This window comes from Mesoplodon bidens (assembly GCF_964165515.1).
Source record: "Mesoplodon bidens genome assembly, chromosome: 10".
Classification (NCBI taxonomy): domain Eukaryota; kingdom Metazoa; phylum Chordata; class Mammalia; order Artiodactyla; family Ziphiidae; genus Mesoplodon; species Mesoplodon bidens.
The window spans coordinates 7,269,456-7,289,944 of NC_138172.1; the positions used below are offsets into that span (position 1 = coordinate 7,269,456).

At 39.6% G+C, this 20,489-nt stretch overlaps 1 protein-coding gene across 1 annotated transcript in view; it reads left to right on the forward strand.

The window, feature by feature from the left end:
• SEC13 (SEC13 homolog, nuclear pore and COPII coat complex component) overlaps nt 1-20,489 on the forward strand; it is a 47,684-nt gene that overhangs the window by 23,046 nt on the left and 4,149 nt on the right. The window contains 3 exon segments of the mRNA XM_081245764.1: nt 7,524-7,657; nt 8,103-8,226; nt 9,451-9,597. Of these exon segments, the coding sequence (XP_081101890.1) occupies nt 7,524-7,657; nt 8,103-8,226; nt 9,451-9,597 (405 nt within the window).

Sequence of the window (20,489 nt, forward strand, 5' to 3'; positions counted from 1 at the left end):
CTGTGCACAAAGAGGTTCCCTTTTCTCCACACTTGCTGTTTCTTGTCTGTTTGATAATAGCTATTCTTGACAGATGTGAGGTGATATCTCATTGTGGTTTTGATTTGCATTTCCCTGATGATTAGTGATGTTGAACATCTTTTCATGTACTTGTTGACCCATCTGTGTATCTTCTTGGGAAAACCATATATTCAGATCCTCTGCCATTTTTAAGTTGAATTATTTGGTTTTATTACTGAGTTGTATGAATTCTTTTATATTTTTGGTATTGACCCCTTATTAGATACATGGTTTACAAATATTCTTTCCCATTCCGTAGGTTGCCTTTTCACTTTGTTGATGATTTCTTTTGCTATACAGAAGCTTTTTGTTTGATCTAGTTCCCCTTATTTTTGCTTATGTTGCCTTTGCTTTTGGAGTCAGACCCAGAAAATCATCACCAAGATCAATGTCAAGGAGCTTAGCACCTATGTTTGCCTGTAGGAGTTTTATGGCTTCAGGTTTCACATTCTTTAATCCATTTTGAGTTCATTTTTATGTACAGTGTAAGATAGTGGTCCCGTTTCGTTCTTTTGTATGTGGCTGTCAAGTTTTCCCAACACTGTCTGTTGAAGAGACTGTCCTTTCCCCATTGTATATTCTTGGCTCCTTTATCATAAATTAATTGGCCACATATGCATGGGTTTATTTCTGGGTTCTCTGTTCTGTTCCATTGATCTATGTGTCTGGTTGGTTTTTTGTTTGTTTTTTGTTTTTGTTTTTGTTTTACATTTTAGTGATAGTAGAAAATATCAGGTAGACAAGTAAATTGTAGATAGCCAGTAACAGTGTTGTAAAGAGTATGTGTCTGTTTTTAATGCCAATACCATACTGTTTGATCACTGTATCTTTTTAATAAAGGGGTCTTTTGTGATTCCATACAAATTTTAGGATTGTTTGTTCTAAACAAACAATTTAAATTTTAGGATTGTACTGTGAAAAATAGCATTGGAATTTTGATAGAAATTGCATGGAATCTGTAGATTGCTTTGGGTAGTATGGACACTTTAGCAATATTATTTCTTCCAATCCATCTGCATGAATATCTTTCATTTGTGTTGTCTTTAATTTCTTTCATCATTGTCCTCATTGGTTAAATTTATTCCTAGGTATTTTATTCTTTTTTCTTTTTTTTTTCTTTTTTTTTGGCGGTACGCAGGCCTCTCACTGTTGTGACCTCTCCCATTGCGGAGCACAGGCTCCAGACGTGCAGGCTCAGCGGCCATGGCTCATGGGCCTAGCCGCTCTGCAGCATGTGGGATCTTCCTGGACCGGGGCATGAACCCATGTCCCCTGCATCGGCAGGTGGACTTTCAACCACTGTGCCACCAGGGAAGCCCGGTATTTTATTCTTTTTGGTGCAATTGTAAATGGATTGTTTTCATAATTCCTTTTCTGATAGTTCATTGTTAGTGTATAGAAATGCAAGAGATTTTTGTACATTGATTTTTTTTCCTGCAGATTTATTAAATTCGTTTATTATTTCTAACAGTTTTTTGGTGGAGTGTTGAGGATGTTCTCTATATAATATCATGTCATCTCCAAATACTGACAGTTTTACATTTTCCTTTCCAATTTGGATGGCTTTTATTTCTTTTTCTTGCTTGATTGCTCTGGTTGGGACTTCCAATACTTTAATGAGTAAAAGTGGCAAGCATGGACATCTCTGTCCTGTTCCCGATCTTAGAGGAAAAACTTTCAGCTTTTCACTATTGAGTATGATGTTAGCTATGGGCTTGTCATATATGGCCTCTATTATGTTGAGGTACTACATACCTTCTGTACCCACTTCGTTGAGAGTTTTATCATAAATGGATGCTGACTTTAATCAAATGCTTTTTCTGCATCTATTGAGATAATTATATGATTTTTATCCTTCATTTTGTTAATGTTGTGTATCACCTGGATTGATTTGTGGGTGGTAAACCAACCTTGCATCCCTGGAATACATCTCACTTGATCATGGTGTATGATCCTTTTAATGTATTGTTGAATTTGGTTTGCTGGTATTTTGTCGAGGATTTTATCATCTTTGTTCATAGTTATTGGCCCTTTGAGATTTTCTGTTTCTTCATGATTCAGTCTTGGAATGTTCTGTGTTTCTAGGAATTTATCCATTACTTCTAGGTTGTCATTTATTTGCATATTATTGTTCATAGTGGACTCTGATGATCCTTTGTATTTTTGTGGTATCAGTCTGTATTTCATTCATTTCTGCTCTGATTTTTGTTGTTTCCTTCCTTCCACTGACTTTGGGCTTCATTTGTTCTTTTTCTGGTTCCTTGAGGTGTAAAGTTAGGGTGTTTTTGAGATCTCGTTTGTTTGTTTCTTCAGGTGGATATTTATCGCTGTGAACTTCCCTCTTAGAACTACTTTTACTGCATCCCATAAATCTTGGTGTGTTGTATTTCCATTTTCAGTTGTCTGAAAGTATTTTTTTTATTACTCTTGATTTCTTTGTTAACCCATTGGTTGTTCAGTAGCATGTTGTTTATTCTACACATATTTGTGGATTTTCCAGTTTTCTTCTTGTAATTGATTTCTAGTTTCATATCATTTTGGTCAGAAAAGATGCTTGATAGGATTTCAGTCTTCTTAAATTTATTAAGACTTTTTTTGGCCTAACATATGATCTATCCTGGATAATGTTCCATGTGTACTTGAGAAGAAAATATACAGGCATACCATGGAGATAGTGCAGGTTTGGTTCCAGACCACCACAATAAAGCGAATATCACAATAAAGGGAGTCACATGACTTTCCTGATTTCCCAATGCACATAAAAGTTATGTTTAAACTCTCCTAGTCTACTGAGTGTACAATAATAGCATTATGTCTAAAACAATGTACATACTTTAATTTTAAAATGCTTTATAGGTGAAAAAGCTAACCATCATCTGAGCCTTTAACAAGTCATAATCTTTTTGCATCAGTAACATCAAAGATCACTCATCACAGGTCACCAAAACAAATGTAATAATAAGTTTCAAATATTGCAAGAATTACCAAAATGTGACACACAGACAGGAAGTGAGTAAATGCTGTTGGAAAAATGACACCAATTGACTTGCTTGACATAGGGTTGCCACAACCTTCAGTTTGTGAAGAACTCAGTATCTATCAAGCGCAGTGAAACAAGACACAATAAAGTGAGGTATGCCTGTATTCTGCTACTTTTGGTTGGAACGTTCTCTATATATCTGTAAAGTCCATCTGGTCTAATGTGTCCTTTAAGGCCATTTTCTGTCTGGATGATCTATCCATTGACATAACCCTACTATTATTATATTGCTGCCTATATCTCCTTTTAAGTCTGTTAGTATTTGCTTTATATATTTTGGTTTTCCTGTGTTGAGTGCATAAATGTTTACAAATGTTACATCCTCTTGTTGAATTGACTCCTTTATCATTATCTAATGCCCTTCTTTGTCTCTTATTACAGTCCCTGTATTAAAGTCTATTTTGTCTGATACAAGTATAGCTACCCCAGCTTTTTTGGTTTCCATTTGCATGGAATATCTTTTTCTATCCCTTCTTTTTTTCAGTCTGTGAGTGTCCTTAAATCTGAAGTTAGTTTCTTATAGGCAGCATACAGATGGTTCTTGTTTTTATAATTCAGTCAGCCACTCTATGGTGTCTTTTGATTGGAGAATTTAGTCCATTTACATTTAAAGTAATTATTGATAGGTATGTACTTATTGCCATTTTGGTTTTTTCTGGCTTTTTATAGTTCTTTTGCTCTCTTCCTTTGTGGTTTGATGACCTTTAATGGTAAGCTTAGATTCCTTTCTCATTATCTTTTGTGTATCTACTATAGGTTTTTGCTTTGTCCTTACAATGAAGTTTACATATATAACAACCCATATTAATAGTCTATTTTAAGTTGATTACAACTTAAGTTTGAACCCATTCTAAAGCTCTACATTTTAAATATATATATATATATTTTTTTTATTTACCTATTTATTTATTTTCACCATGCCAGGTCTTCACTGCAGCATGCAGACTTCTTAGTTGTAGCATGCAGACTCTTAGTTGCAGCATGCAGACTTCTTAGTTGTGGCATGCATGTAGGATCTAGTTCCCTAACCAGGGAACAAACCCAGGCCCCCTGCATTGGGAGTGCAGAGTCTTACCCACTGGACCACTAGGGAAGTCCCTAAAGCTCTACATTTTTACACTCCCCACCCACCTTTTATGTTTTGATGTCACATTTTACATCTTTTTATCTTGTGTATCTTTAATTACTGTAGTTACAGTTTTTATTTTTTTTAACCTTCATAATAGCTTCATAAGCAATTAATCCACTGCCTTTAATACATATTTACCTTATGAGTATAAAACGTATGGAAGATTTATACTTTCATATGTTTTCTTGTTACTAATTAGCACCCTTTCTTTTCAGCTTAAAGAAGTCCCTTTAACATTTCTTGTAAGGCCATTTTAGTGGTGGTGAACTCCTTTAGCTTTTGCTTATCTGGAAAACTATCTTTCCTTTAATACTGAACAGTAACTTTGCCAGGTAGAGTATTCTTGGTTGGAATTTTTTTTTTCTTTGGAATTTTTTTTTTCTTTCATCACTTTGAGATTCATTTGTTATCTTGATTGTAGTGATGGTTTTACAGAGTACACTGATGTCAAAGTTCATCAACTTGTGCACTTTATGTTCTGTTAATGTCAATTAGATCTTTCTTTAAAATTGGGAGTGTAGGGGGCTTCCCTGGTGGCGCAGTGGTTGAAAGTCCGCCTGCCGATGCAGAGGACGTGGATTCGTGTCCCGGTCTGGGAGGATCCCACATGCCGTGGAGTGGCTGGGCCCGTGAGCCATGGCCGCTGAGCCTGCGCGTCTGGAGCCTGTGCTCCACAACAGGAGGGACCACAGCAGTGAGAGGCCCGTGTACCGCAAAAAAAAAAAAAAAATTGGAGTGTAAAGAATGCACTGTTTCCAGTATGCAAGAACTCAAGGACTGTTGTTTCCATGAGACCTGCCTGAGGTATCTACTAAAGAATAAGTTTTAGACAACAAAAATGACTAGAAAGACATCCATTTAAATATACAGTTAATTTTAAAGAACTAAGACTAAACAAGGTCCTGATCGTGTGCTCGGCTAAGATAGATAGAGTATAACTGTTAAAAAAAAACGGTGTGCAGCACAAGCAGCTGGTACCATTCACATGAACCCCCCCCAAAAAAAAACGGGGTGGGGGAATGGGGAGGGCATTGCAAATACTTTTTTAAATGTTATTAGTAATCATATTGACAATATTATTCTGAGACTATTCTGCTGTGTGTTAAATGAAATAAAATGTGTACCAGTGAGCATCCCTAGCACCAGAAATACACTTGAAATACAATTTCTCACTAAAAGAAACCAGAGCTCTTGAAGAAATGGCTGATCCCAGGTCCCAGGCAGGAAAAGTACAAACATCTTGTCATACCAGGTAGAAATGATCAGTGACATACTCTTTGACATACTAGGGTTATGTCAAAGGAGCTAACGTGAACAGGCTCACACTGCCAAAGATGGGCAGTTTGAGTGTAAAAAATTAGAATAATGGCAGTGAACTGAAACCTGTCAAATATGCTTCAATCCATGAGTTCATCCTGATATTTAAAAGAGAATCAGTCATCTTTGGAGAATGACAGAACTAGTTCAGAAAGAATCAAGCATTTATCTTGCCTTTCTTATCTGATCTGTACCCCTCGGGAAGCAAATATTAATGAGTGAAATTGCCCCTGTCTAGAGTATTCCATGTAATAAATGACAAATAAATGAATAGAATGACAGTATCACCATTTTGTAATGCCCAGTGAATTGAGAGACGCGTAAATTATTGACAGGTGGTAATAACGTAAAAAGAGAGACAGTCTGACATCATGTGCCTCCTGATGAAGGAACACACCACCACCACCTGTAGTCTTGGCAAAGGGAAGAAACCTGAGTCTGATCCAGTAAGATCAGATGGGGAATCTATAAATTAGAAGATGCAAGAAACATCAAAAAAATGTTTACTCACACTGGTCAGAATAACCATCATCAAAAAGTCTACAAATAATAAATGCTAGAGAGAGTGTGGAGAAAAGGGAACCAGCCTGCACTGCTGGTGGGAACGTAAATTGCTGCAGCCACTATGGAGAGCAATATGGAGATTCCTTAAAAAACTAAAAACAGAGCTACCATATGACCCAGCAATCCCACTCCTGGGCATATATCCAGACAATACAAAAACTCTAATTCCAGAAGATACATGCACCACAGTGTTCATAGCAGCACTGTTTATAATAGCCAAGACATGGAAACAACCTAAGTGTCCCTCGACAGACGAATGGATAAAGAAGATGTGGTGTACATATTTACAATGGAATATTACTCAGCCATAAAAAGAATGAAATAATGCCATTTGTAGCAACATGGATGGACCTAGAGATTATCATACAAATGAAGTTAAGTCAGAGAAAGACAAATACCATATGATATCTCTTATATGTGGAATCTTAAAAAAATGATACAAGACAGAAATAGACTCACAGACATAGAAAACAAATTTATGGGACTTCCCTGGTGGTCCAGTGGTTAAGACTCCATGCTCCCAATACAGGGGGCACAGGTTCGATCCTGGTTAGGGAACTAAGATCCCGCATGCCGCATGGTGTGGCCAAAAAAAAAAAAAAGAAAACCAACTTGTGGTTACGAAAGGGGAAAGGAAGGAGGATAAATTAGGAGTTTTGGATTAACAGATACATACTACTGTATATAAAACAGATAACCAACAAGGATTTACTGTATAGCACAGGGAACTCTATTCAATGTCTTGTAATAACCTATAATGGACAAGAATCTGAAAAAGAATGTATATGTATAACTCAATTAATTTGCTATACACCTGAAACTAACATGGTATTGCAAATCAACTGTATTTCAGTAAAAAAGAGAATATTGCAATTTAAACAAAATTTTAAATGGCAAAACTAAACTAGCACCTAGGGATGCACATTTGGATGACAAAGCTAAAAAATAGACATTAGAAATCAAAATAATGGTTACTTACAGGAGAACAGGGGCTATGATTCAGGTAGGACATAAATGATAGGGCTTCTTGGGTAAATGGTAGTTTTATTTCTTGACCTGGGAGTGATTACAAGAGTGCTTTAGAGTAATTCATTAATCCATATATTTACTTTGTGTGGTTTTCTGAATCTGTGCCCTCCCTTCATATGTTTGGAAAATGTTCTTTTCTTAGATTCCTGAGATTCCCTAATTCCTTCTTTAAATACATGTGCTGAAAAATACATGCACTGTTAGGAATCCTTGAAGAGGAGTTCTGGGTGGCTAATCCTTAGTTCATTAAAACAGCTGCCCTGCATAATCCAGTCCTGAGAATTGCAGAGGGCATAAACATCAGCCTTGGGTCTGCAGAAGCAGTATCCTTTTGCCAGGCAAAGGGGCAGAATCACCACAAGTCCCCCTTCTCCCTCCTTACAGATTGGCTGCAATGCCGTCAGCTGGGCCCCTGCTGTCATACCTGGAAGCCTCATAGACCAGCCATCTGGGCAGAAGCCCAACTACATCAAGAAGTTTGCATCAGGCGGCTGTGACAACCTCATCAAACTGTGGAAGTAAGTGGGGCTGGTGAACTTCTCAAGGGGACACTTCTCACCTTCTACCCTACCATGACTCAGCCTCAGTTCACCAGAAACGGGATCAACTGTCTTTTTCCCTTCTGCCCATAGAATACTGTCTTCAATCTCTCAGAGGACATCCTTTTTAAAAATAAAAAAAATAAAAAAAAAAAAAACTTGCCCTTTACTCAGGAGCTTTGACTCTTCCTAATTCACAACCACTAGAGCCGACTTGTTGGCTGTGGAGGAACAGAGCATTTCCTGGAGGGCTTCTTTATAGCTGGGGAACTGAATAAAATTCTGTAGGTTCAGCAAATGTTATCAGAAAGGTGGAATAGCTTCTCCACCCCTGTGGAGCCTGTGGTGTGGGGCAGGAATGGAGGTGTGGGAATGGCACCTGGGCTGCTGCCTGCTGAATTCTCCCCACCATCTCCCCTGTTAGGGAGGAAGAGGACGGCCAGTGGAAGGAGGAGCAGAAGTTGGAAGCGCACAGTGACTGGGTTCGAGATGTGGCCTGGGCCCCCTCCATCGGCCTGCCCACCAGCACCATCGCCAGCTGCTCCCAGGTCAGCTCAGACCTGTGCAAGCATCCTGTGTTAGTTAATCTCAGGAAGTCCCATCAGCCCTTACAGTTCCCCTAGGGGAAATCCTTGAAGGGGAAGGGCAGGAGACAGGCAACTGTAGACCATTGTAAATAAGGGAGCACCTTGGGGGGCTTCCCTGGTGGCACAGTGGTTGGGAGTCCGCCTGCCGATGCAGGGGACACGGGTTCGTGCCCCAGTCCGGGAAGATCCCACATGCCGCGGAGCGGCTGGGCCCGTGAGCCATGGCCGCTGAGCCTGCGCGTCCGGAGCCTGTGCTCCGCAACGGGAGAGGCCACAGCAGTGAGAGGCCCGCGTACCAAAAAAAAATTAAAAAAAAAAAATAAGCGAGCACCTGGAGCCCGGTCATCACGCAGTGAAGCCTTGGTCAGAAGCCACAGTGGCTTTCTTCCACTGAGCCAAGAGCAACACCAAATTCAGGACTAGTTTCCCCTCCTGACCCTTTTGTGGATAGGGAATGGAGGTACCCAGGCATCATTCTGAGAGTGTTCCCAAGCAAGGACCAGGAGCAACGGGAAATTGTAAGACCTTGGGCTCGTCAACCTACTTACTATTCCCAGACAGATAACAAAAGTAAGACCAAGGATAAGCTTTTAATTATACGCTAACACCCAAGATGAGAGTTAAGCCTGGCCTTTTACATCATTTGAGCCTTTTCTACTTGGTCCTAAATTTGAGAGGACCAAGTAGAACAGGCTTAAATGATGTAAAAGTTAAGTCTGTTTGTTCTTTTTTAGTTTGGTTTGTTTTGTGTGTGTGTGTGTGTTGTTTTGTTTCTTGGTCCCATCTCATTATCTGAGCTTGGCTTTTAGACAGCTATACCCATTCAGTTGAGAAAGTACAGAGCCAGAGGGAGCCAAAACAACGAAGTTACTTGGCAGATGTCAGGAAAGCCCCAGAGAAAATTTGAGAATGAGCAGTGCAGACAATGAAACCAGTATGAGGAAAGGAACCTGGGAGACTCCTGACCAATTTGAAGTGTGTTCCTGGGGTAAAGGGATAAAAGCAAGGGTGCTGGGCTGGGAATTAGTCCTCAAAGCTGTGAACACTGAGGAGGTCCTTGGCTGTGCTTTGCCCTGAATCCCCCACCCTATTCCTGTGCAAGTCCAATGTAGCTCCAGATTGAGAGGATATCACCAGGGCAGGATTGCTGCCCTCGTCTCCTGACTCTAGCCTGTCTTTTCCCAGGATGGTCGAGTGTTCATTTGGACCTGTGATGATGCCTCGGGCAATGCGTGGTCCCCCAAACTGCTGCATAAGTTCAATGATGTTGTATGGCACGTGAGCTGGTCCATCACAGCCAACATCCTAGCTGTCTCAGGCGGAGATAATAAGGTACATACACCCTATTTCCATGGCATGGCACACAGGGCCCTGTTTGTCTTTAGTTTGTCCAGTAGAGGGCACAGTTGAATCTTCCATCTAATGCCAGGGTTGGGAGGAACCTGAATGAAGACTGTTTTGAGCATGTCTCTTATTTACATCATTAATTCTTACGACCCCCCACCCAAACCCGAGGGGTTGTATATCCCCCTTATACAGATAGAGAGGGTGACAGAGATGTGACTTGCATAGGGGTCATGAAGCTGTTCAGTGGCATAGCCAATAATCAGACCCAAAGTAAATCCAAAGCCACCACCCTGGCACTCCATCACCCTGACCATTTGACAACCTCATCTTCATGGTAACGTTTAGTTATATGTAAAATACATATAACAAAGTTTACCATCTTAACTTCTTTTAAGTGTACAGTTCTATAGTGTTAAGTATTGATACATCCACGTTATTCTGCAGTCATCACTGTCATCAACCCAGAACTCTTCATCCCAAACTGAAATTCTGTGCTCTTCAAACAGCACCTCCCCATTCCCCCTCCCCCAGCCCCTAGCAACCCCCATTTTGTTCTCTGTCTCTATGAATGGACTACTGTAAGGACTTCCTGTAAGTAGAATTATAAGGAATTTGTTTTTTTGTGACTGGCTTGTTTCACTTAGCAGTGTCTTTTTTTTTTTTGAATTTTTGTACTTTATTTTTTTATATGGCAGGTTCTCATTAGTTATGCATTTTATACATATTAGTGTATACATGTCAATCCCAATCTCCCAATTCATCACACCACCACCACCACCACCCTCCACTTTCCCCTCTTGGTGTCCATACGTTTGTTCTCTACATCTGTGTTTCAATTTCTGCCTTGCAAACTGGTTCATCTGTACCATTTTTCTAGGTTCCAGATATATGCATTAATATACGATATTTATTTTTCTCTTTCTGACTTACTTCACTCTGTATGACAGTCTCTGGATCCATCCATGTCTCTACAAATGACCCCATTTTGTTCCTTTTTATGGCTGAGTAATATTCCATTGTATATATGTACCACATCTCCTTTATCCATTCGTCTGTCAATGGGCATTTAGGTTGCTTCCATGACCTGGCTATTGTAAATAGTGCTGAAATGAACATTGGGGTGCATGTGTCTTTTTGAATTATGGTTTCCTCTGGGTATATGCCCAGTAGTGGGATTGCTGGGTCATATGGTAATTCTATTTTTAGTTTTTTAAGGAACCTCCATACTGTTCTCCATAGTGGCTGTATCAATTTACATTCCTACCAACAGTGCAAGAGGGTTCGCTTTTCTCCACACCCTCTCCAGCCTTTGTTGCTTGTAGATTTTCTGATGATGCCCATTCTCACTGGTGTGAGGTGATACCTCATTGTAGTTTTGATTTGCATTTCTCTAATAATTAGTGGTGTTAAGCAGCTTTTCATGTGCTTCTTAGCCATCCCTATGTCTTCTATGGAGAAATGTCTATTTAGGTCCTCTGCCCATTTTTTGATTGGATTGTTTGTTTTTTTAATATTGAGCTGCATGAGCTGTTTATATATTTTGGAAATTAATCCTCTGTCCATTAATTCCTTTGCAAATATTCTCTCCCATTCTGAGGGCTGTCTTTCATCTTGTTTGTAGTTTCCTTTACTGTGCAAAAGCTTTTAAGTTTCATTAGGTCCCATTTGTTTATTTTTGTTTTTATTTCCATTACTCTAGGAGGTGGATCAAAAAAGATCTTGCTGTGATTTTTGTCAGAGTGTTCTTCCTGTGTTTTCCTCTAAGAGTTTTATAGTGTCCAGTCTTACATTTAGGTCTCTAATCCATTTTGAGTTTATTTTTGTGTACGGTGTTAGGGAGTGTTCTAATTTCCTTCTTTTACATGTAGCTGTCCAGTTTTCCCAGCAGCACTTATTGAAGAGACTGTCTTTTCTCCATTACATATCCTTGCCTCCTTTGTCATAGATTAGGTTGACCATAGGTGCGTGGGTTTATCTCTGGGCTTTCTATCCTGTTCCATTGATCTGTATTTCTGTTCTTGTGCCAGTACCATATTGCCTTGATTACTGTAGCTTTGTAGTATAGTCTGAAGTCAGGAAGCCTGATTCCTCCAGCTCCGTTTTTTTCCCTCAAGACTGCTTTGGCTATTTCAGGGTCTTTTGTGTCTCCATATAAGTTTTAAGATTTTTTGTTCTAGTTCTGTAAAAAATGCCATTGATAATTTGATAGGGATTGCATTGAATCTGTAGATTGCTTTGCGTAGTATAGTCATTTTCACAATATTGATTCTTCCAATCCAAGAACATGATATATCTCTCCATCTGTTTGTATCATCTTTAATTTGTTTCATCAGTGTCTTATAGTTTTCTGAGTACAGTTCTTTTGTCTCCCTAGGTAGGTTTATTCCTTGGTATTTTATTCTTTTTCTGGCAGTGGTAAATGGGAGTGTTTCCTTAATTTCTCTTTCAGATTTTTCATCATTAGTGTATAGGAATGCGAGAGATTTCTGTGCATTAATTTTGTATCCTGCAACTTTACCAAATTCATTGATTAGCTCTAGTAGTTTTCTGGTGGCATCTTTAAGATTCTCTATGTATAGTATCATGTCATCTGCAAACAGTGACAGTTTTACTTCTTTTCCAATTTGAATTCCTTTTATTTCTTCTTCTTCTCTGATTGCTGTGTCTAGGACTTCCAAAACTATGTTGAATAATAGTGGTGAGAGTGGACATCCTTGTCTTCTTCCTGATCTTAGAGGAAATGCTTTCAGTTTTTCGCCATTGAGAATGATGTTTGCTGTGGGTTTGTCGTAGGTGGGCTTTATTATGTTGAGGTAGTTACCTCTGTGCCCACTTTCTGGAGAGTTTTTATTATAAATGAGTGTTGAATTTTGTCAAAAGCTTTTTCTGCATCTATTGAGATGATCATATGGTTTTACTTCTTCAGTTTGTTAATATGGTGTATCACATTGATTGATTTGCATATATTGAAAAATCCTTGCATCCCTGGGATAAATCCCACTTGATCATGGTGTATGATCCTTTTAATGTGTTTTTGGATATTGTTTGCTAGTATTTTGTTGAGGATTTTTGCATTTATATTCATCAGTGATATTGGTCTGTAATTTTCTTTTTTTGTAGTATCTTTGTCTAGTTTTGGAATCAGGGTGATGGTGGCCTCATAGAATGAGTTTGGGAGTGTTCTTTCCTCTGCAATTTTTTGGAAGAGTTTGAGAAGGATGGGTGTTAGCTCTTCTCTGAATGTTTGATAGAATTCACCTGTGAAGCCATCTGGTCCTGGACTTTTGTTTGTTGGAAGATTTTTAATCACAGTTTCAATTTCATTACTTCTGATTGGTCTGTTCATCTTTTCTATTTCTTCCTGGTTCAGTCTTGGAAGGTTATACCTTTCTAAGAATTTGTCCACTTCTTCCAGGTTGTCCATTTTATTGGCATAGAGTTGCTTATAGTAGTCTCTTAGGATGCTTTGTATTTCTGTGGTGTCTGTTGTAACTTCTCCTTTTTCATTTCTAATTTTATTGAGTCCTCTCCCTCTTTTTCTTGATGAGTCTGGCTAATGGTTTATCAATTTTGTTTATCTTTTCAAAGAACCAGCTTTTAGTTTTATTGATCTTTGCTATTGTTTTCTTTGTTTCTATTTCATTTATTTCTGCTCTGATCTTTATGACTTCTTTCCTTCTGCTAACTTTGGGTTTTTTTTGTTCCCCTTTCTCTAGTTCCTTTAGGTGTAAGGTTAGATTGTTCATTTGAGATTTTTCTTGTTTCTTGAGGTAGGCTTGTATTGCTATAAACTTCCCTCTGAGAACTGCTTTTGCTGCATATCATAGGTTGTGGATTGTCGTGTTTTCATTGTCATTTGTCTCTAGGTACTTTTTGACTTCCTCTTTGATTTCTTCAGTGATCTCATGGTTTTTTAGTAACGTACTGTTTAGCCATGTGTTTGTGTTTTTTACGTTTTTTTCCCTGTAATTGATTTCTAATCTCATCGCATTGTGGTCAGAAAAGATGCTTGATATGATTTTAATTTTCTTAAATTTACTGAGGCTTGATTTGTGACCCAAGATGTGATCTGGAAAATGTTCCGTTTGTACTGGAGAAGAAAGTGTAATCTGCTGTTTTTGGATATAATGTCCTATAAATATCAATGAAATCTGTCTGGTCTGTTGTGTCATTTAAAGCTTGTGTTTCCATATTAATTTGCTGTCTGGATGATCTGTCCATTGGTGTAAGTGAGGTGTTAGAGTCCCCCACTATTATTGTGTTACTGTCAATTTCCTCTTTTATAGCTGTTAGCAATGCCTTGTGTATTGAGGTGCTCCTACGTTGCGTGCATATATACTTATAATTGTTATATCTTCTTTTTGGATTTATCCCTTGATCATTATGTAGTGTCCTTCCTTGTCTCTTGTAACTTTCTTTATTTTAAAGTCTATTTTATCTGATATGAGTATTGCTAATCCAGCTTTCTTTTGATTTCCATTTACATGGAATATCTTTTTCCATCCCCTCATTTTCAGTCTGTATGTGTCCCTAGGTCTGAACTGTGTCTCTTGTGACAGCATATATATGGGTCATGTTTTTGTATCCATTCAGCGAGCCTGTGTCTTTTGGTTGGAGCATTTAATCCATTCACGTTTAAGGTAATTATCAATATGAATGTTCCTATTACCATTTTCTTAATTGTTGTGGGTTTTTTTTTAAAGGAATCCCTTTATTTTTATTATTTATTTATTTATTTATTTATTTATTTATTATTTTATTTTTGGCTGTGCTGGGTCTTCGTTTCTGTGCAAGGGCCTTCTCTAGTTGGGGCAAGCGTGGGCCACTCTTCATCGCGGTGCCCGGGCCTCTCACTATTGCGGCCTCTCTTGTTGCAGAGGACAGGCTCCAGACGCGCAGGTTCAGTAGTTGTGGCTAACACCCAGTTGCTCTGCTGCATGTGGTATCCTCCCAGACCAGGGCTCGAACCCGCGTCCCCTGCATTGGCAGGCAGACTCTCAACCACTGCGCCATGAGGGAAGCCCTTGTGGGTTTGTTTTTGTAGGTCCTTTTCTTCTGTTGTGTTTCCCTCTTAGAGAAGTTCCTTTAGCATTTGTGGTAGAGCTGCTTTGGTGGTGCTGAATTCTCTTAGCTTTTGCTTATCTGTAAAGCTTTTGATTTCTCCATCGAATCTGAATGAGATCCTTGTGGGGTAGAGTTATCTTGGTTGAAGGTTCTTCCCTTTCATCACTTTAAATATGTCATGCCACTCCCTTCTGGCTTGTAGAGTTTCTGCCGAGAAATCAGCTGTTAACGTTATGGGAGTTCCCTTGCATGTTATTTGTCGTTTTTCCCTTGCTGCTTTCAATAATTTTTCTTTGTCTTTAATTTTTGCCAATTTGATTACTATGTGTTTCCGTGTATTTCTCCTTGGGTTTGTACTGCCTGGGACTCTCTGTGCTTCCTAGACTTGGGTGGCTATTTCTTTTCTCATGTTAGGGAAGTTTTTGACTGCAGTCTCTTCAAATATTTTCTCGGGTCCTTTCTCTCTTCTCCTTCTGGGACCCCTATAGTGCGAATGTTGTTGTCCCAGAGGTCTCTTAGGCTGTCTTAATTTCTTTTCATTCTTTTTTCTTTAGTCTGTTCCGCAGCAGTGAATTCCACCATTTTGTCTTCCAGGTCACTTATCCGTTCTTCTGCCTCAGTTATTCTGCTATTGATTCCTTCTAGTGTATTTTCCATTTCAGTTATTGTATTGTTCATCTCTGTTTGTTCTTTAATTCTTCTAGGTCTTTGTTAAACATTTTCTTGGATCTTCTCGAGCTTTGCCTCCATTCTTTTTCCGAGGTCCTGGATCATCTTCACTATCACTATTCTGAATTCTTTTTCTGGAAGGTTGGCTGTCTCCACTTCACTTAGTTGTTTTTCTGGGGTTTTATCTTGTTCCTTCATCTGGTACAAAGTCCTTTGCCTTTTCATTTTGTCTATCTTTCTGTGAATGTGGTTTTCCTTCCACAGGCTGCAGAATTGTAGTTCCTCTTGCTTCTGCTGTCTGCCCTCTGGTGGATGAGGCTATCTAAGAGGCTTGGGCAAACTTTCTGATGGGAGGGACTGGTGGTAGGTAGAGCTGGGTGTTGCTCTGGTGGGCAGAGCTCAGTCAAACTTTAATCCACCTTTCTGCTGATGGGTGGGGCTGGGTTCCTTCCCTGTTGGTAGTTTGGCCTGAAGCCACCCAGCACTGGAGCCTATCCAGCTCTTTGGTGGGGCTAATGGCGGACTCTGGGAAGGCTCACACCAAGGAGTACTTCCCAGAACTTCTGCTGCCAGTGTCCTTGTCCCCACGGTGAGCCACAGGCACCCCCTGCCTCTGCAGGAGACCCTCCAACACTAGCAGGTAGTTCTGGTTCAGTCTCCTGTGGGGTCACTGCTCCTTCCCCTGTGTACTGATGCACACACTGCTTTGTGTGTGCCCTCCAAGGGTGGAGTCTCTGTTTCCCCCCAGTCCTGTCAAAGTCCTGCAATCAAATCCCACTAGCGTTCAATGTCTGATTCTCTAGGAATTTCTCCTGTTGCCAGATCCTCAGGTTGGGAAGCCTGATGTGGGGCTCAGAACTTTCCCTCCAGTGGGTGGAGTTCTGTTGTATAAGTGTTCTCCAGTTTGTGAGTCACCACCCAGCAGTTACAGGATTTGATTGTATTGTGATTGTGCCCCTCCTACCATCTCATTGTTGCTTCTCCTTTGTCCTTGCCTGGGGGTATCTTTTTTGGTGAGTTCCAGTGTCTTCTTGTTGATGACTGTTCAGCAGTCAGCCGTGACTCCAGTGCTCTCGCTATTGGGAGTGAGAGCACGTCCCTGTACTCTGCCATCTTGAACCAATCTCAGCAGTGTCATTTTTTTTTTAATTGAAGTATAGTTGATTTAAAATGTGTTAATTTCTGTTGTACAGCAAAGTGATTCAGTTATGTGTATGCACATTCTTTTTCATATTCTTTTCCATTATGCTTTATTACAGGATATTCAATATAGTTCCCTGTGCTATATAGTAGGACCTTGTTGTTTATCCATTCTATATATAATAGTTTGCATCTGCTAGTCCCAAACTCCCAATCCATCCATCCTGCACCCCCCCATCCACCTTGGCAACCAGAAGTCTGTTCTCCATGTCTCGGAGTCTCTTTCATAGATAAGTTCATGTCATATTTTAGATTCCACATATAAGCAATATCATATGGTATTTGTCGTTCTCTTTCTGACTTACTTCACTTGATATGATGATCTCTAGGTCCATCCATGTTGCTGCAAATAGCATTAATCTTTTTTATGCCTGAGTAATATTCTGTTGTATGTATGTTTCACATCTTCTTTATCCGTTCATCTGTCAGTGGACATTTAGGTTGTTTCCAACTCTTAGCTCTTGTAAATAGTGCTGCTGTGAACATAGGGGGCATGTGTCTTTCTGAATTAGAGTTTTCTCTGGATATATGCCCAGGAGTAGGATTGCTGGATCATATTGGTAGCTCTGTTTTTAGTTTTCTGAGGAACCTCCATACTGTTTTCCATAGTGGCTGCACCAGTTTACGTTCCCACTGTCAGTGTAGGAGTGTTCCCTTCTCTCCACGCCCTCTCCAGCATTTGTTATTTGTAGCCTTTTTGATGGTGGCCATTCTGATTGGTGTGAAGTGGTACCTCACACCTACCTCATTGTAGTTTTGATTTTCACTTAGCATAGTGTCTTCATCTGTGTTGTAGATCACCTATGTTGTAGCGTATGTCATTGTTTCTTCCTTTTGAAGGCTGAATAATATTCCATTGTGCCACATTTTATTTATCCATTCTCTGTTGATGGACACTGGGGCGCTTCCACCTTTTGGCTATTGTGAATAATGCTGCAATGCACATGGGTGTGCAAGTAATATCTCTTTAAGACCCTCTGCAGACAGCTTTTACCCAGCCTAGGGTCCCTTTTGTGTTCAGTGGTCCTGGAAAGATCCATCAGGCCCTATCTAAAAGCCATCGAATTTGAGCTGGAATGACCCTCAAAGGACAGCTAATCCAACCCTATTTCTAGTGAGTGCCAATATCAGGACTAGTACCCAGGTCTGGTTGCACCCAGGACAGGCCACTGTACCCTGACTGCCCTCAGTAGTGTCTACAAATCAGTAGGCAAGTACCTGGTTGTACGTTCCACGTTTTGGGGTCTGCTGTCTTTTATGCTTCTTGCTCTTCCTTATAAGCCTGTTTCCCACAAAGAGCTCAGTGCTATTGCTGTCTTTATTGCATTCCTTTGCTGAAGGACTTAGTATGTTTTCACTTCAGAGCATTCTACACAGTGCATGCTTAGTGAATAAAGTCTATCCCTAAGGCAGCTCTTAGAATCATTTTTTTTTTACCAAGTTAATGTACATAGCTTTAGGTAGTTTTTATTTGGTTTTTTGTTTGTTTTTTGGCTGCCTTGGGTCTTCGTTGCAGTGAGTGGGGGCTAGTCTTCGTTGCAGTGTGCGGACTCCTTATTGCCGTAGCTTCTCTTGTTGCAGAGCATGGGCTTTAGGCATGTGGGCTCAGTAGTTGTGGCTCCCGGGTGCTAGAGCACAGGCTCAGTAGCTGTGGTGCACGGGCTTAGTTGCTCTGCAGCATGTGGGATCCTCCCGGGCCAGGGCTCGAACCCATGTTCCCTGCACTGGCAGGCAGATTCCCAACCACTGCGCCACCAGGGAAGTCGCTATGGTTTTTTTTTTTTTAATGCAGTCTAGTTTTCCCTGTATGGGGGTAAACCTTTTCAACTTCTGGCTGCTGCTTCTGCTGTTTACTTCAGTGTATAAATAACATACCTATTGATCTGTTATCTTCCTCTACCACAGTTCTCGAACTTTAGCATTGCTAAACTTGTTAAAACAGATTACCCACCCCACCCCTAGAGCTTCTGAACCAGTGGATCTGGGCTGGGACCCCAAAATTTGCATTTTTAACAAGTTCCCAGATGCTCCACACACTCTGGCCTGGGACCACATTTTGAGAACCACTCTAACACCCCATAACCTCTCACTGGAGCTCTATCAATTTGGTTAAACGGCATCCATGTTTACATTATTATTATTGCCAATATTTCATGTTACATCATTATTCACAGGATTGCCCCTCAGTTACTGTTATTCATATGCTTTTTGTTTAGTCTCTTCTTCCAGTTTTAGTGATATACTTGATATACATCACAGTATAAGTTAACAGTGTATAGCATAATGGTTTTGACTTGCATGTACTGTTAAATGATTACTGCTATAAATTTAGTTAGTATCCATCATCTCATATAGATATAATGGAGAAAAAAATTACTTTCCTTGTGATGTTACCTCTTAGGATCTACTCTCAACAGTTTTCATATATATTATACATAAGTGTTAGCTGTAGTCATCATGCTGTACATTACATACCAGTACTTATTTATCATGCAACTGGAAGTTTGTGGGTTTTGACCACCTTCCTCCTATTCCCCCTGCCCCACACACTGCCTCTGATAATCATGAATCTGATACCTTTTTCTGTGAGTTTGGTTTTTTGTTTTTAGATTACACATCCAAGTGAGATAGTACAGTTGTCTTTCACTGTTTTACTTTTTTCACTGAGCATAATGCCCTCAAGGTCCATATATGTTGTCACAAATATCAAATATTCTTTCTTTTCTATGGCTGAATAATACTCCATTTTATGTGTGTGTGTGTATATTTATATATAAATACAACTTAATTATTCACCCCTCTGTTGATGGTCAGTTAGGTTGTTTCCATGTATTGCTAATTGTAAATACTGCTGTTATGAACTTGGGGGGTCAAATGTCTTTTCAACTTAGTGTTTCATTTCCTTTCGATTTATACCCAGAAGTGGAATTGCTGGATCATATGGCAGTTCTATTTTTAATTTTTTTAGTTTGTTTTATTGAAGTATAGTTTATTTACAATGTATTAATTTCTACTTTGCAGCAAAGTGATTCAGTTACACACATATATATTCTTCTTCATATTCCTTTCCATTATGGTTTATCACATGATATTGAATATAGTGCCATGTACTATACAGTAGGACCTTGTTGTTTGTGCATTCTATATATAATACTTTGCATCTCCTAATCCCAAACCCCCAGTAGATCCCTCCCACACCCCCCATCTAACTTGGCAGCCAGAAGTCTGTTCTCTACGTCTTGGAGTCTCATAGATAATTTGTGTCATATTTTGTTTCACATGTAAGTGGTATCATATGGTATTTGTCTTTCTCATCATGACTTACATCACTTGATGTAATATCTGCGTCCACCCATGTTGGTAGAAATGATATTTATTATATTCTTTTTTATAATAACTCCACTGTATATATGTAGCACATATTCTTTACCCATTCTTCTGTCAGTAGACATTTAGGTTGTTTCCATGTCTTGCCTATTCTAAATAGTGCTGCTATGAACATAGGGGTGCACGTACATTTTCCAGTTATACTTTTATCTACGTATGTGGCAAGGAGTGGGACTGCCGAATCATATGGTAGCTGTGTGTTTACTGTTTGAGGAACCTCCATTCTTTTCTCCATAGTAGTTATTACCAGATGGCAGTCCCACCAAAAACATAGGAGGGCTCCCTTTCCTCCATGCCCTCTGCTACATTTATTGTTTGTAGACTTTTTGTTCATGGCATTTTGAGTGGTGTGAAGTGATGCCTCCTTGCAGTTTTGATGTCCAATTCTCTAGTATTAGGAATATTCAGCATCTTTTCATGTGCCTCTCTTTTTAACACTATGAGTAAAATGTACCTCTGGAAATTGGCCTCGTAAAACTGGGCCCTGTTTTGAATTCCTTTCCTATTACCTGCTTCTGGGCATTTCGTGATGGCAGGTGTCTTTACAGGCTCACAGG